This window comes from Alligator sinensis, unplaced genomic scaffold (genome assembly GCF_000455745.1).
Source record: "Alligator sinensis unplaced genomic scaffold, ASM45574v1 scaffold1520_1, whole genome shotgun sequence".
Taxonomy (NCBI): Eukaryota; Metazoa; Chordata; order Crocodylia; family Alligatoridae; genus Alligator; species Alligator sinensis.
Genome location: NW_005842659.1, coordinates 227,790 through 243,758, shown reverse-complemented (window position 1 = coordinate 243,758; position 15,969 = coordinate 227,790). Strand labels below are relative to the sequence as shown.

The 15,969-nt window shown below is 44.6% G+C and overlaps 1 protein-coding gene across 1 annotated transcript in view; it reads right to left on the bottom strand.

Annotated features, from left to right (window-relative positions):
• Positions 1-15,969, bottom strand: part of CENPE (centromere protein E) — a 74,402-nt gene that overhangs the window by 30,203 nt on the left and 28,230 nt on the right. Inside the window, 9 exon segments of the mRNA XM_025215669.1 lie at positions 1,953-2,111; positions 3,039-3,254; positions 4,584-4,742; positions 7,107-7,328; positions 8,597-8,752; positions 8,898-9,182; positions 10,107-10,316; positions 15,576-15,734; positions 15,903-15,969. The exon segment at positions 15,903-15,969 is cut by the window's right edge and continues 29 nt beyond it. Of these exon segments, the coding sequence (XP_025071454.1) occupies positions 1,953-2,111; positions 3,039-3,254; positions 4,584-4,742; positions 7,107-7,328; positions 8,597-8,752; positions 8,898-9,182; positions 10,107-10,316; positions 15,576-15,734; positions 15,903-15,969 (1,633 nt within the window).

Sequence of the window (15,969 nt, the reverse complement as noted above, 5' to 3'; positions counted from 1 at the left end):
GACTTTTTTTTTTTTGAGGGATGGGTGGGTGGGGAGAGAAAGGAAGTGGGGAGAAGGGTTAATTGCCCTTAAGTGACTAGAGGTTAAAACTTGTCCTGGCATGACAAAAGAAGTTGTTGTTTAAAACCAGTTTTGTGGTGGTAGATCTGCCATTTTTAAATCTCAGGATAAAATTAATTAAAAATATCTGGCATAAGAATATAAAGAAGTGCCATTCTGGATCAGACCAATGGTCCATCTAGTCTAGTATCCTGATCTCCAATAGTGGTAGAAGGGAATCCTATAGGGCAGGAGCGGGCAATTATTTGGGCCTAGAGACCACATATAGGGAGTTCTGGGGAGCTGTCATGGGCTGGGTGAAAGCCGCCCTCCATGCAACAGCACACCGAACCTCCTTATGTGGGACTGTGATGCAGGGTGGGGGGCAGCTGCTGTGGGTGTAGGTGGGCTGGTGAGGGTGCCAGAGGCAGTATGGAAGAGCCATAGGGTAGGCTTGGCACAGGCTCTTGGTCCTGCTTTTTATCCCCACCACCACTCATCATGGCAGAGTTGGTGGGTCTGAAGCAGGTGCTGAAGGGACCTTGGCCACTCCCCCCCCCCCCCCATGGGGCAGGCTGGAGCTATGCGCTCAGCCTGGAGCTCAGTACCTGCCTGTACAGAATCTGAGGAGGGGCTGGAGAGGCTGCGTGGCTACCTGCACCAGAAAGACATGTCAGGACCCACATGGGCAGTCTGAGCCCTGGCGTGAGTGCACAGATCAGGCCCCAGCCTGCCCTATGTGGGGGGCTGTGATCCCTGCAGTGCCCACTCCAGACCTGCCCACCCTAGCCACAAGTGGCAGCATTGTGGCAAGAAAGTGCAGGACCCGGGGCTTGTCCTGGGGCTGCCCTAAGGCTTCTCCTTATTACCACTGCTGCCTCTGGGCTGTCCTGGGCACCCACACCTGATGGGGTGGCGGGGCAGAGAGCAGGGCAGCCCAGCACAGGCCCCAGGGTCTTTTTTCCCTGCTGCTGCCACCACTCATGGCTGGGGGGAGGGGGGCAGCGGGGGGCAGTCCAGGGCTGGAACTCTGCACTCAGCCTGGGGCTCAGACCCTGTTCAGTGTCCATGGGACCGGGGTCAGCAGCACCTGGAAGAAGCTGCTGCCACTGGGGCCGCTTGGAAATGGAGTCTGTCCGTGGAGTCACCCTAGTGCCACTGTGTGCCTAGGGGTGGCAGGACTTGCCATGGGATGGACAGCACCTGGGCCAGGCAGGACTGAGGGACTCACCCTAGGCCAAAGTCCCTCCTAAGGCTAGACCTGGCCCGCAGGCCATATTTCACCTACCCCTGCTATAGGAGGGAGAGCACTGATCTATCCCTTACTCAATACCCTCTCTGGCATTCCACATTATAGGTTTAGAGATAAGATGCCAGATGAAACAATTCCAACCATTTTGTTCAACAGCCATTAACATCTGTTGGGGGAAACTCGTAAATATATCCTGAGAGTAATGTAACATCTGGAGGGGCAGAAAAGGAAAGCTGTTACTGCTCCAAACCTACAGCAGTGTGCTCCATTCTGTAGCGATACAAGCATACCAAAACCACTCCTTTAACAATGAATGAAGTACGGTTAAAGTTGGGGAGATGCAGTTCATGTGTGTTAAACAGGCTTATGTGCACCTAAAATTTACAGCATAACAACTGTGGAGCACTTCTGAGCAATAGCTCTGCCTCCCATTTTGAAGCCATTCCATGTGTACATTTCTCCATGTCCTAAAATACATAAAAATGAAGATAATTATGAGCCAAAGCTTCTAGTACTGCTTAGTACCCAACAGCTCCAACAGGGCCAGATCTTACTGAAGGAAATACTATCGAAGAACTCTTTGTACTAGTCAACAGCAAGTGTTCTTTATCCTGGAACAAGTTTACCGAAGAGCCCTTATTTTCTTGCTATTAAAACCTGCCTTCTCTTGCAGTTGTGTTGTTTCTTCTGTTAGCTTTTCTTTAGTCCTCTGCAGCTCCTTCTCTCTTTCTGCTAACAAGTTCTTCTGGATATCAGCCAGCTCTTCCTGATGCTTCAGCTCCTCCTGTAGATTTTCCATTTCTACCTGAATTTTCATAGACTGAAACACAAGAAACATAGAATAATGATCAGCCTACAGGGGGATATTCATTAACTTTTAAGCAGGACCTAAAGAAAAAAAGAAGATCCCAAAAAAGACATTACAGGGTTTTGAATAGGCTGATGGGTCAGTTAAACTGGGTAGGAAAGTAGTCAGTATTTCTGAGCAGCTAGAATATCTTCCCTTCAGAGCTCCAACTCAAAATTATGCCATGTACTGTGAAAAGACAAAGCCTTGGGAAATAAATTCCTTGACAACTTTGAAAACAAGTCTGGAAAGTGTGTGCACTTTAAAAAGGTTACTATGTAGACTCATGGAAGGCTAGCAAGGACAGTTTATGTTCTCTCAAGATTTCAGGAAAAAAAATATGAAAAATGTTATTTGATTATGTTTTGCTAGTAACTTCTCTCCTTCCTTTTACTAAATGGGTATGGTCTCTTGTATGTGGAAATTTGGAGGCGACCAAATACTGTTGCTTGGAAGCTTGAAGACTAAACCCAGGTCTTTAATTAGCCCCAGAATTGCAAAAAAAAAAAAAAAAAGGAATATTAAAACAAAACAATGCATAAAAATTGCCACACTGAATTGCCACAGTGTAAGCTGAAATACTTTTCTAAAGCAAGGTTTGTTACAATTTCTTTCCAAAATTTACCAGGGCAGGATGAATGGAAAGAGAAGCAAGCACATACAGAAACAAATGTCAGTTTTCACCAACCAAATCTGGCCTTAAAATCGTCTTTAAAATTTAAAACACTTAAAGGGGAGTTCATCCAGAATTACTGTATTAAAACAAAACAGCCCCCTACCCTGCCTGAAATCAAACGGGAGATATTACTATTGGCAGGCCCAAAGGTATCTGACACCGATCACTGCTAAATATTGCAAGACAGAAACACTTAAAAGTATACGAGTCAGAGCCTACTGTACCTCCTCAGTTCTCTCTTGAAGGTCTGCCTCCAGTTTGTCTCTCTCTGCCCTAACACCCACCAGCATCTGCTGAAGCTGGTCATTTTCATGTGCAAAAGAGCAGTTCTGTTCCTGGTGCAACTGGTAATCTCCAGCCTGAATCCTCTCTCTCAACTCATCCAGTAGCTGATGCTTCTCTGTAGTTGCCAAATTCAACTCTTCATTCAGCTTGAATATCTGTTAAAAATATTGACTGAATATTATAACTTTATGCGTACCTTCATTGTTATACATTGATCATGTCCCTAAAGGAGTTCTTCCTCTAAAGTCTTACATAAAATCAGGACACCAACTTCAAGTAGGAAGTTGCCAAGTATATTCTTGGCACTAGTGACTCAACCAAGGGAGCTGTGAGGTCAAGTCACCTTTATCTTGCAAAACCATGGGGCTGTCATATGACTAATAGGAACAGTTTGACTTGCCACCAATTGCTATTTTTAAATCTTAAATTGTGTTTTTGGAAACAAGCCTCCTCCAGAAGTTTTTTCATGACTTCACCTGCATCACCAATGCTCCTCCCCTACTGCCAAGCAAGGCACCGCAACAGTTTTAGCAATCCTAGTCCTTGTCTGACTTTGCATCTTCCAATCCATGTTTCTTTTGAAGACTTGGGAAGATTTCTTTGTCCTTAGTTTCCCAGTGGAGTTAGAGGCTTTTCCCTTAGGAAGTTTAACATTTGGAATGACCATTGTTGTACATACCCCATACCAGAAATATTCATGCAGGAAGCAAGGAGCTTTTGACTCCTGAATAAGCAAAAATATTAGACTGAGATAATGGTTTGAAATTTTTTTGCCCTTTCTCTAAGAAAGGCTGTGAACAAGAGCTTCTTAGCCATGCTCCCATATTATTGGAAACAAATGTGTGTCAGACAAAGCAAGCTTAAGATTTTGACTTTTCTCTAGGAGCAAGCTGGAGGAGAAACTAAGGGCATGAACAAACACATTGGTTTCAAGGAGGAAGGGGGAAAGCTACTGCTGCTTCACTTTCTGACCCATCTGAAGGGATACAAGAGTAGCAGGACTACACCTACTTTATGGATCAAGCAGGGTTAAAAGTTGGCAGTTTTACTTACAGGCTCATGCACTTGTTAACAATTACAGTGCAAGAGCTGCAGCACACTCTTGAACAGCAGTTCCCCTTTCCTTTTGATCCTGTTCCAACTGTTTGTCTGTCCACAGCCCATGAGTGGAGAGAAATACAAAAACATTGCCTTTGGTTGCCTTGTGCCACCATAAACACCATAAATTCTGTGTGTACGGCAACACAAAGAATGAAGTAAATAGATGCCCATACTAAAAGCAAGGAAGAAAATGACCAAGATGTGCAAAAATGAAGACATAAGTAAGATTTTCAGTACTGGTTAGCACTTAACAGCTCAAATTATTCTCCAATAATGCCAGATCCTTTTCTAGAAACTCCTCTTTGTACTAGCAAAGAGCAAGCATGCTTTATTTTGAAAAAACTTTATGGAAGAGTCCTTATTTCCTTGCTATTAAAACCTGCCTTCTCTTGTAGTTGTGTTGTTTCTTCTGTTAGCATTTCGTTAGTCTTCTGCAGTTCCTTTTCTCGTTCTGCTAACAAGTTCTTCTGAATATCAACCTGCTCTTGCTGTTGTTTCAGCTCCTCCTGTAGATTTTCCATTTCTGCCTGAATTTTCAGGGACTGAACATACAAAATATTACATGATTAGTAATTAAATATCTTTTTGTATTCTACCAGTCAGGACCTTGCAAAAAAAAAAAGTGTACAACAATATTTAACAATTCCAAAAGGGGATATGTAGTCAGCACAACTTAAATCTGCCACTTTGAAACCTAGGAAATACTTCCACAGTTGACACCTCACACACTAAATTACTTTGGAGGATTCCATGGTACTCTCTTCTGGCAATTGAATCCTTGCCAAACTGGCACGTAGACTGTGAATATGGATAAAACAGTTGTGAGGGGGTGAGTTGGAAGCAAGCTATTGATGAAAGTTTATTCATCCTGTTATATTTTTTAGTAATCTGCAAAACATTCTTCCATCCTCAGTGACCACAGCAAGAATCCCTTCAACCTCAAAGTCCTGAAGCTGTGTAGGAGTCAAGTGAAAGTGTGTTCGGTAGACCGTATAGCATGTATTTATAATTACTGTAATATTAAGACAACATGAAAGTGAAAAGCTAGTCTGACTGTTTGGGTTCTGTGGAGGGGTGCACCAATAGAGATTTTGGGGGCTGATACAGATAGCCGATAGAGGCATTTTGGCTGATACCGATCAGATTTCTGATACAGCTGCCTCTAGTTGGTAAGTCCGTTGCAGTGGAAGGGGAGGGGGGAGGGAAGAGGCATGAGGGGGACACAGATCAATACCCCCCGCAGTGAGGGAGGGAGGGGGGAGGGGCAGGTGCTGCCCAGCCAGGGCAGGGGGGCATAGGATGGAGCCATGGCTCATGGGAGGGGGGGGTGGCTCCTGCCACTGCTTGCCCGCCCTCCTGTGGTGTGTGTGCATCCACTGCACAACCTCTGGGACAAAAGGCAACAGGGCAGAGAGCATTGAGCCCGGTGGGCAGCCTGCCTCTGCCCTTGCCCTGCTCAGCTCCGCCGCTAAAAGTGTTCCTGCACTTAAAAGTGGTGGCAGCAGCACTTGAACTAAAGCTCATTTGACGAACTTTAGCTCAAGTGCCCTGTTGCCATTTAAGCACTAGGATGCTGATCCCCTGGATCAGCCATGGCTCCGTCCTGCTCTTTGCTCTGGCCTCAGGGTCCCATTCACCACCCTGGCTGCTCGGGGTGAGCCTGCTTTGTGAGCCTGCTTTGTGAGCAGCAGGGAAAGCCTCCCCAGGAACCATTTTAAGGGGGAAGGTAGGTGGCTCGGTGCCTGTCACTGTGAGAACTGGGAACAGGCAATGGGCAGGTGCGGCCCAGCCCTGATGAGTGGCCATTTTCGGTTTCCGGCCCTCAGGGCTGGAGCAGCAGTTTGCTGCATGTAGCCAATGGAAGTAACAGCACCCGACTGAGCTGCTGCTCTCAGAACATCATGGAGGTAAGGGCAGGAGCTATGGGGATGGCAGGAGGCTCCTGGTCCTGTGCATGACTTGAAACAGCACCCTGCCAGGGAAGGGTGGCCTGGTGGGACTCCTCATGGCAAGGGAGTCCCCAAGAAATACCAGGCCAGTTACCTCTCTGGTGAAAGGTGGGTAGGGATGCCTCAAAACCCCAGCCTTCACCATCTGGTGGGTATTATAACAATGGAGGGAGATAGGGCCAGACACGCCCATGTGAAGAGCCTGAGCCTGCAGGGCTGTAAGACCCTGGAGGGAAGTGGGGCTAGGCATGCCCATGGATGGCACCTGAGCTCTCAGGGGTGTAAGACCCCAGAGCATAGTGAGGCCAGGCATGTCCAAAGGGGAGTAAGACCCTAGAGAGCAGTGGGGCCAAACAAGCCAGGGCAAAGGGCACCCGAGTCTACTGTGGGTGTGAGACCCTGGAGCTCAAGGAAGGGGCAAGAGCTGAGGCCCTGGCCAAGGGGTGCGAGTGTGTGGAGGCCCTGGGGAGAAACAGGCAGAGAGGTCAAGGTTAGCTTTAGGGTGCCGGAGGCCAATTGAGGCAGCAGAGAGAATGAGTTGCAGGAGGATGGGGCAAGGCACTAGCCCTTTAGATGAGAATAAGGGGGCTGTGTTGCCTGGTGAGGGGCCAGGGGCAGAGTTAGCCCAGTATTTTGCTAAAAATCGCCCAGCCACCATTCAGATGAGGGTTGCAGGAGAGGCCCAAAAGGCTGTGCCAGGGCTGGCTGAGGAGAGGAGTTAAGCCTGATGGCCCCCCGGGGTCGCTCAAGGGAGCAAGGTGGGCAGCGTGCCCAAAGACAGGTGGGCAGCCCAGTATTGTGACTGGGCCTGGGAATTTGCCCCCTGTCACACTAACAGACAGGGTGGGGGTAAGGAAGGAATTCTTGACTAAAGTTGAGTTTAATTTCTTCAACTCTTAACATAGGTTAAGTTTAGGATGTTAACAATTAAAATTTAAAGCAGGAAGAGATTGATACCCTTTCTCTGTTTTCCTGTACATCATCCTTTAATTGGTCTCTTTCTGCCTCCATGTCCTCTAGCATTTGCTGCAAATCATCTCTCGCTTGAGTAAGTGATGTGATATTCTGAAGTTGCTGATATATACACTCATTCATTGTTTGTTCAGTATGCTCTTTTTGAGCTAGTAGTTTCTCATGCTCCAAGGAGACACCAGTCAAGTTTTCAGTTACCTGAGTGACCTGCAAAGGGGAAGGGAGGAAAAGACAGGGAAGGAGGAAAAAGAAATCGCATACCCAGTTATTAAAAATGACATGCACATCTGCACATAAAATGACATGCACATCCTATAACGAGTTCTGCAATTATTTTGACAGTTTGCTAATCTAGTACACTGACTCTGCTCTGAAAACTCTTATGTTTCAAAAGGATTGATTTATGCTTCAATTAACAATTTGATCAAGGTGAAAATATGCATCGTCATACTTAAATATCTAAACACCATTTGAGAGTTTTGGCTTTAAGTGTGATCTATCCCAATAGAAAACTTCAGTATTTAATCAGTCAGTTTATAGTTGGGGCAAGAGGGGGTTGCGGGTGGAGGGGGAATTGTAAATTCAGAATTACAATGAAGGTTTATGGTTATTTCCACTGTGATCAGGCTTGTTAAAATATTAAAATTTCACGTGTTCACAATGGACAATCTCCCCTCCTGCCAAAACTCTTAAAAATTTTTTTACTTTGTTACAAGCTTAAAATGGAGATGGTTCACAGAGACAAAGGATATGAATTTAAGTGGATTTTTTTCTTACTAGCAGTAGCATAAAACATGGGGTAGACTAGTGGGGTACAAGTCCCAGATGCCAGCTTAGTGGAAGCATGAGAATAGCAGTCCCATGGTGAGTCCACACAACAGCAGCAAAACAGCAGCTGCTGCCACCTCACACTGATTCTGTTGCAACAAGCAGCTTGGTGGACAGACCCTGCACTTCTGCTGTAGCAAGAATAACTGGGACAGGCAGACCATGTTGCAACAACAGGTAAGATTCTTGGAAAAATTGTCACCACCACCCCAGTTCTCCAGCAGGGTTTGTCCAGGGCACACACCCCGCTAGTTACACTTCTGCTTACTAGTGCCAAGACGATTAAAGAGACATGCATTAAAAACAATTTTAGGAAAAAGTAGGTTTTTACCAGATATACAAAAATAAAAACTATGTCCCCCAGAGAAGTACAAAGGAACTTCCTATGTACAGCTCGAATAAATCAGCATTTCAGCTCTTAATAGGTAATGATTACTGTTCACAACAGCACAGCTAGTTCAGTTCAGTTTTCCCCCCTTCCCTTTAGGATTTGGGTCTTGTTGGAGAGAAGGTCAAAATACTTGGGAGGGAAAATTAATGCCTTGGGTGAAATTACAATTAGAATTATACTGCCCATCCTTTGAGTAGATGCTTGAAAAAGAACAGACACCACAAATTTGAATATATGGGGTTTATTTACATCTTACCTTCTGCTTCAGTTCATTGATTGTTTGCCCAAGCACCTCTTGTACTTCAGAGAGCTGACTTTCCTTCTCTGAAATACTTCTTTTCAGTTCTTCAGTCATTTCCTGATGCTGTTTGAGAGAACCATGTGCATTTATGAGTTCCTGGTCCTTTGAGCTCTGGGCATTAAAGAAAAAAAAAGAAAGAAAAAGAAAGGAAAAAAAAATCAATTTTCTGAGGGGAGAGATGAAGTATTCATTATCCCAGTGTTCAGGAAGAGTAACTTGATTCTTTAGTTTAAAAAATTAAATTATTTTTCCTTACTGTGGGACTTGTTTCCTGCATCATGTCCTTGAGGTAGTCTCTTTCACGTTGAAGAGCTTCTAGTTGCATTTTCAAATTATCTTTTTCTTGAATTACTGCATTAATTTCTTGACAGTCATAAAGTTTTGGAGCAGGAACTATTTTTGTTCTTTCTGGAGACTCCATCCTAGATTCATTATATTTTATTTCTTCTACTTCATGAAATTTCTGTTGAGCCTGACTCATCTCTTCTCTCAAGAGAAGCAGCTGTTCCTGCTTGATAGACTTTTCTTGAAGTTGTTGGATCTGTTTGATTTTTTTTTTTTTTTTTAAGAGGGGAAAAACAGTAATAAAAAGACCCTGTTAAACTTGCTTAAAGGAGGTTCAAGAACAGAACCAGGGCTACGATTTCCACGCATGACCACTGAATGCAAAAAACGTAAGAACTAACCATTCTGAATCTTAATAACATTGTCTAATATACTATGTAAAATGAAGTATTTTAAAATGTCGAGACAAGACAAAACTAATTCAGCAGGGAGAAATTTAAAAGGACAAATATGAAAACAGGTTCTGAAACACATTTTTGGAAAATCCTAACCAGCCAATGCCACATTAATGTTTAAATCCAAGGAAGACTGACAAGGATAGATGCAATATTGTTTACTACTCGTTTTATTTCATTTAGGCAAGGTGAGCAATGAGAATGGTTTACCTTTAAAGGTTCTAAAAATTCTTCAAGGAACCTAAGTAGTTGAGTTATTTTCAACAGTATGCCCTTTGAAGCCTCCATATTTATTTTTTTAGCATCACAACTAGCAACTGAATTTGCAAGAGACGCAACCAGGTCTACTAAAGATAGTCAACATCTTTATATCCCATTACCAAGCCTTCTTCATGCATTTCTAGTGAAATATAGGTTTTAGTAAGTCAAGTAACTTTATTTAGCTATTGCACATGGGAGCTGCATCTCTGCAAGCCAACTCATTCCATTATTGTATTACTTGCATTAGGAAATCCTCATTCCTGAGGAAGATGAAATATAGCATTTAGCTAGGATATGATAAACTGAATTTGACAGCTAGGAGCTTCCAACAGTTGAGAACTGTAGTGTTAACTGTTCCCAAGAACATTCCCCCCCTCCACCCCAAGGGATTTTAAACTGCATTCTTACTTCAGTCGAAAGATTATATTTGTATTTTACGTAGTTTGACAACAGAAAATAATTACCGGAGAAGAGCATTCTTTACATGGTTCCTTCTCTAGCAATAAACCCTCCAATTTTTCCTGAAGTGTTGTGTTTTCCCGAGTGACAGACAAGACTTGTTCCTTTAGCAACTGAAGTTGGTCATTTTCTTCCTTGCTTTTAGTATTTATTTCTTCAGTTAGTTTGTTTCTCTCTGAACTGACCTGTTTTAGCTCTTCAGTAAGATGCATTACCTACAGGAGACAAGATTTACAGAAGTAACATTGACTAAAGCACGTAGCCAAAACCAAAATACAAATGAAACAAATTTGATGACATTCAACTTCAAGGGAGAAATTTTGAAACCAATGAATGCAGGATCCCTCTCCTCTTTTCAATATCATCTGCTCTCCTTTACTTTGACTAGTGATGCCCTCTGCAATATTTTTACTATAGCTAAAATTGCACTAAACTAAAATCTTCAAGCAACAGCAGGAGGTTGGTTATAATAGGCCTACTCCAAAATACCAAAGCTTGGCTTTTTAAATATTGTCAGTTCTCCGTAGCAAGACTGGGCTACTTGCTGTCCACTCAAGCAACTTCACACAAAGCTTGTTAATTTGCTGTGAGCTCTCCTGCTGTACCCTTATTTTAGGAGTTTGTGGGAAGATATACCAATATCACCCTTCTCCCCTTCCTGTGCTCCTCAAAATACTGCAAAGAGAAAATTCTCCTACTGCTTGCCACTGCCATAAAAATACTGGGGAGGGCAATATGTACATCTGCCTAGCCCCAAGTAAGAAGTTTAGGATGTACAATTGGTAACTGTAGAGAGCCTGGAGCCTCATTTCCACATTCAACTTGCCAATACACTCAGTCAATTGTCAAACACCACAAACAACAGTAGTGGTAGAATACCTAGATATCATAAAAACCTAAGAACTGCCATCTACTGGGTCAGACCATATGTTCATCTTGCCCAATGTCCTGTTGCGCAGTGGGAGAGAATGGAGGCTGAAAGGGGGAGTGAATAGGGTATGACTAGGGTTCCCCGCATTGTTCCTCTCTCACTTGCAGCCTCCAGCATTTAAGGTCTAAGAAGTTCTAATTCAGAGGCTGTACCCCTAACTCCCATGACCAATAGCTGTAGATGCCCCTTTCCTCCAAGAACTTGTCCAACCTCTATGGACAAGTCTATCCACAATCTCTATATTCTATGTGAAAAAATTGCTTTTGTTCTAAACTTACTACGTACAACTTTCACTTTGTGACCCCCACCTAGTTCTTGCCGTGAGATAGTAAATAATAAATCCCCATTTACTTTTTCTTCACCTTTTATTATTTTGTAAATCCTTATGTCCCCCTTCAAGCATCTCTTTTCTAAATCTCCTTAGCCTCCCCTCATATGGAAGCCCCTCCATTAATCCTTCCTGACCTTCTCTGGACCTTCTCTAGTTCTTCTATATCCTTCTTGAGGTATGGGGACCAGAATTAGCCACAGGGCTCAATGTGGGGATGTAGCATGAATTTATAAAGGAGCATAATGATACTTTCAATCTTGTTTACAGTTCCCTTCTTAATAATCCCTAATACTATTTGCCTATTTGACAGCTGCTGAGCACTGAGCTGATGTTTTTAGTGAACTGTCCACAATGACTTCCAAATCTCTTTCGTGTCTGATAACAGCTAGTGTACAGCCCATCACAGTGTAGGTATAGCTTGGGTTATTTTTGCCCACATGCACCATTTCTCACTTATCTGCTATCTAAATGCCCATTTGCTCAATAGTGTTAGAGCCTTCTGTAGTTTCTCAGTCCACCTTGGTCTTTACCACTTTTAATGATTTTGTGTCATCTGCAAATTTGACCACTTATCATAAATGATCTGGGAAAAGGGTGAGTATCAGTGTTGAACAGCACTAGTCTCTCAGATCCCTAGGGGACCCTACTGTTTACCTCTTCAGAGTCTCTCAGATATGGAGGAGACATTGGCAACTGTGCAGTCCTATAGTACTCAGGCTATTTTTAATAACAGGTTGCATACTGCAGTTAGGACTTTGACTATTTCCAAATCGGAGCTCCTTCATGAATGACATCAGGTCTTGATGATTTACTACTGTTTAGTTCAATTTCCTCTGTGACCTCACCTATTGAAGCCTCAATTTGGGTCAGCTCCACTGACTTCAAATTTACCTTCTGGGAAGGCAATACAGCAGTGCACAGAAAATTCAGAAAGTTCTTGAACAGTGTTGGGGACAACTTCCTGGTGTAAGTGTTGGAGAGGCCAACTAGAGGCTATGCTCTTTTTGACCTGCTGCTTACAGAGCACTGATGGGGAATGCAGTAGTGGATGGCAACTTGGGCAGCAGTGACCATGAGATGATAGAGCTTAGGAACCTGAGCAAAGCAAAGCGAAGGAGAGTAGCAGAGTAAGGACCCTGAACTTCAGAAAAGTAGACTGATTCCCTCAGGGAACTGATGGGCATCATCTCTGGGTGGGGGTGGGGGGTGGTTGGGTCAGTCTCACCCGAGGGCGAAAGGAGTCCAGGATTACTGGCTGTATTTTAAATAAGTCTTACTGAGGACACAGGAATGAACTATTCTGATGTGCAGGAAGACTAGCAAGGCTCCGTTTGCTGAGACTGAACAGGTTCAGGTCCCTCAGCCTCTCCTCATAGGGCCTGCCCTGTTGCCCTCCAGCCAAGCAGGTGGCCCTCCTCTGAACCCTCTCGAGGCAGGCCACATCCTTCTTAAAGTGCAGTGCCCAGGACTGGATGTGGTACTCCAATTGAGGCCAGACCAATGTCGCGTAGAGGGGGAGTATCACCTCTCTGGACCTAAGGTGATTATGGATTATCCCCTCTGTGACCCTAGGGTGATTAGAACCAGCCAGTATGGATTCACCAAAAGCAAGTCATGCCTGACCAACCTTATTGCCTTCTATGATGAGATGACTGGCTTTCTAGATGCAGGGAGAACAGTGATATACCTTGAATTTAGCAAGGCTTTTGATATGGTTTCCTACAACATTCTTGCAAGCAAGCTAAGGAAGTACAGGGTGGATGAATAGACTATAAGGTGGAGACAAAACTGGATGGATTGTTGGGCTCAGAGGGTAGTAATCAGTGGCTTGATGTCTAACTGGCAGCTGGTATCAAGTTGACTACCCTAGGGGTTGGTCCTGGGGCCAGTTTTGTTCAAGATCTTGATCAATGACCTAGAAGATGGGATGGAGTAAACCCACAGCAAGTCTGCAGAAGATACCAAGCTGGGGGTGGGGGGAGGAGTAGTAGATATACTGGAGGGTAGGGCTAAGATTGAGAGAGACCTCAACAAATTGGATCAAAAAAAAAAAAAAAAAACCAAACTCATGAGGTTCAATAAGGACAAGTGCAAAGTCCAGTACTTAAAACAGAAGAATCTCATGCACTAGTACTAGGAACTGGGCTTATTTAATCTGGAGAAGAGAAGACAGAGGGGATTTAACAGCAGCCTTCAACTACCTGAAGGGTAGTTCCAAAGAGAATAGAGCTCATCTGTTCTCAGTGGTGGCAGATGACAGAACAAGAAGCAATGGTCTCAAAGCTGCAGTAAGGGAAGTTTAACTTAAATATTAGGAAAAACTCTTACTAGGAGGGTAGTAAAGCACTGAAACAGGCTACCCAGGGAGGTTGTGGAATCTCCATCCTTGGAGGTTTTTAAGATTTGAGTAGACAAAGCCTTGGCTTGGATGATCAAGTTGGGGATGGTTCCGGTAAAACTAGATGACCTCTTGAGGCCCTTCCAACCCTTATTTTCTATGATTTTATGACTTGTCCCTAGAGCGGAGTGCATCTGGCAAGGGAATCTCCCTAATATCTTTTACAGTGAAAACAGAGGCAAGAAAGTTTCTGAAAAGGCAAAGCTGTAAGACATCTCTGTAGATCAAGAACGTATTAGAAGAGCATACTTGGTAGCTTGGTAGGAATAACCACGTGTAACCACTGACTGAGGAAGAGCTCTTAGAAGGAGCTCCTTTACTGATATCAGGTGGCAAAACAAAGTGACTAGAACGTCTCAAGCACTCCCTTTGTATTTAACTATCATAGTTTCATAGTTGGTAGGGTTGGAAGGGACATGAGCAGACCATCAAGTCTGACCCCCTGCCATGGCAGGGAAGAGTACTGGGGTCAAACGACCCCGGCAAGGTGTTCATCCAGCCTCCTTTTAAAGACCCCCAGGGTCGGAGCCAGCACCGCTTTGCTTGGAAGTTGGTTCCAAATCCTAGCCACCCTGACAGCGAAGTAGCACCTCCTGATGTCTAGTCTGAATCTACCCTCTGCCAGCTTGTGACAATTATTTCTTGTCACTCCTGGTAGTGCTCGGGGGAACAGGGACTCCCCCACTGCCTGCTGGTCCCCCCTGACTAGTTTGTAAATGGTCACTAGGTCCCCCCCTCAGCCTTCTCTTGTGAAGACTGAACAGGTTCAGGTCCCTTAGCCTCTCCTCGTAGGGCCTGCCCTGCTGACCCCTGATCATGCGGGTGGTCCTCCTTTGGACCCTCTCCATGTTGTCCACATCCCTCTTGAAGTGCAGCGCCCAGAACTGGATGCAGTACTCCAACTGCGGCCTGACCAGCGTTGCATAGAGGGGGAGGATTGCCTCCTTGGACTTGCTTGAGATGCATCTCTGGATGCATGACAAGGTAGGGTTGGCCTTCCTGACTACTTCCCCACACTGTTGGCTCATTTTGGCATCAATGACTCCTTTTCTGCCTCTGTACTGACAAGAAGGGAGTTCCCCAGCCTGTAGGTATGCTGCTGGTTCTTCCTCCCCAGGTGCAGTACCTTGCACTTGTCAGTGTTGAAACCCATCCTGTTCTCATCTGCCCACCCTGTAACCTGTCTAGGGTTGAAGCCTATTCCTCCCTTCTGGCGTGCCCACTTCTCCTCACATCTTAGGGCCGTCTGCGAATTTAAACAGGGTGCTTTTTACACCCTTGTCCAAGTTGCTGATGAAGATGTTGAACAGTGCAGGCCCAAGGACCGAGCCCTGCGGAAACCTGCTGCCCACATTCCTCCAGTTAAAAAATGACCCGTCCACCACCACTCTGGGTGCGGCCCTCCAGCCAACTAGTGACCCGTTTGACTGTGTAGGTGTTGACGCTTAGTCCCCTAGTTTTTTAATGAGAATGGGGTGAGAGACAGTCGAAGGCCTTCCTGAAGTCCAGAAAGGCTACGTCCACTGCTACACCTGCTTCTAAGGATTTTGTGACCTGGTCATAGAAGGCCACCACGTTGGTCTGACAGCCCCTGCCTCTACTGAACCCGTGTTGGTTGCTCCTAAGCATAATCTCCCCTGCTGGCCCCTCGCGGACATGCGCCAGGAGAACTCTCTCAAAAAGCTTACCTAGGACCAAGGTAAGACTGACTGGCATCCAAGGTAACCCTCTGTGGACTATCAGTTTTAGGATTTCACAACTCTAAGGAAATGGGCCAATTATGTTTAGCCTCCCATTATTTGGCAACATCATACCTTCAGCTCCAGCTCACCAATAGTTGCCTGAAGAGATTCTTGAACATTCACAATCTCTGATCTTTTCTTTAAGAGACCTTCCTCCAACTCTTTAATGTTCTGCTGGTACTGTTTGAGAGAACTCTGTGCATCTCTCAGTTCTTCATGTGCCAGGATGTTCTTTAGCACAAGACAAGGATATAACAAAAAATTTTTTGAGCTCATTACCACATTATGAACTAGTCTTTTAGAACGTCATATTGAAAAAATAAACGTTATAATTTAGACACTATAAAAAGTGTCCCAGTGTCACATACCCCCAGTTTTAAATCCAGACCAGCTTCTTACCATTGTAACCGTCTCCTTTATATCTTCTCTGAGTTGGTCCATCTCAGTTTGAAGAGAATCATATTTT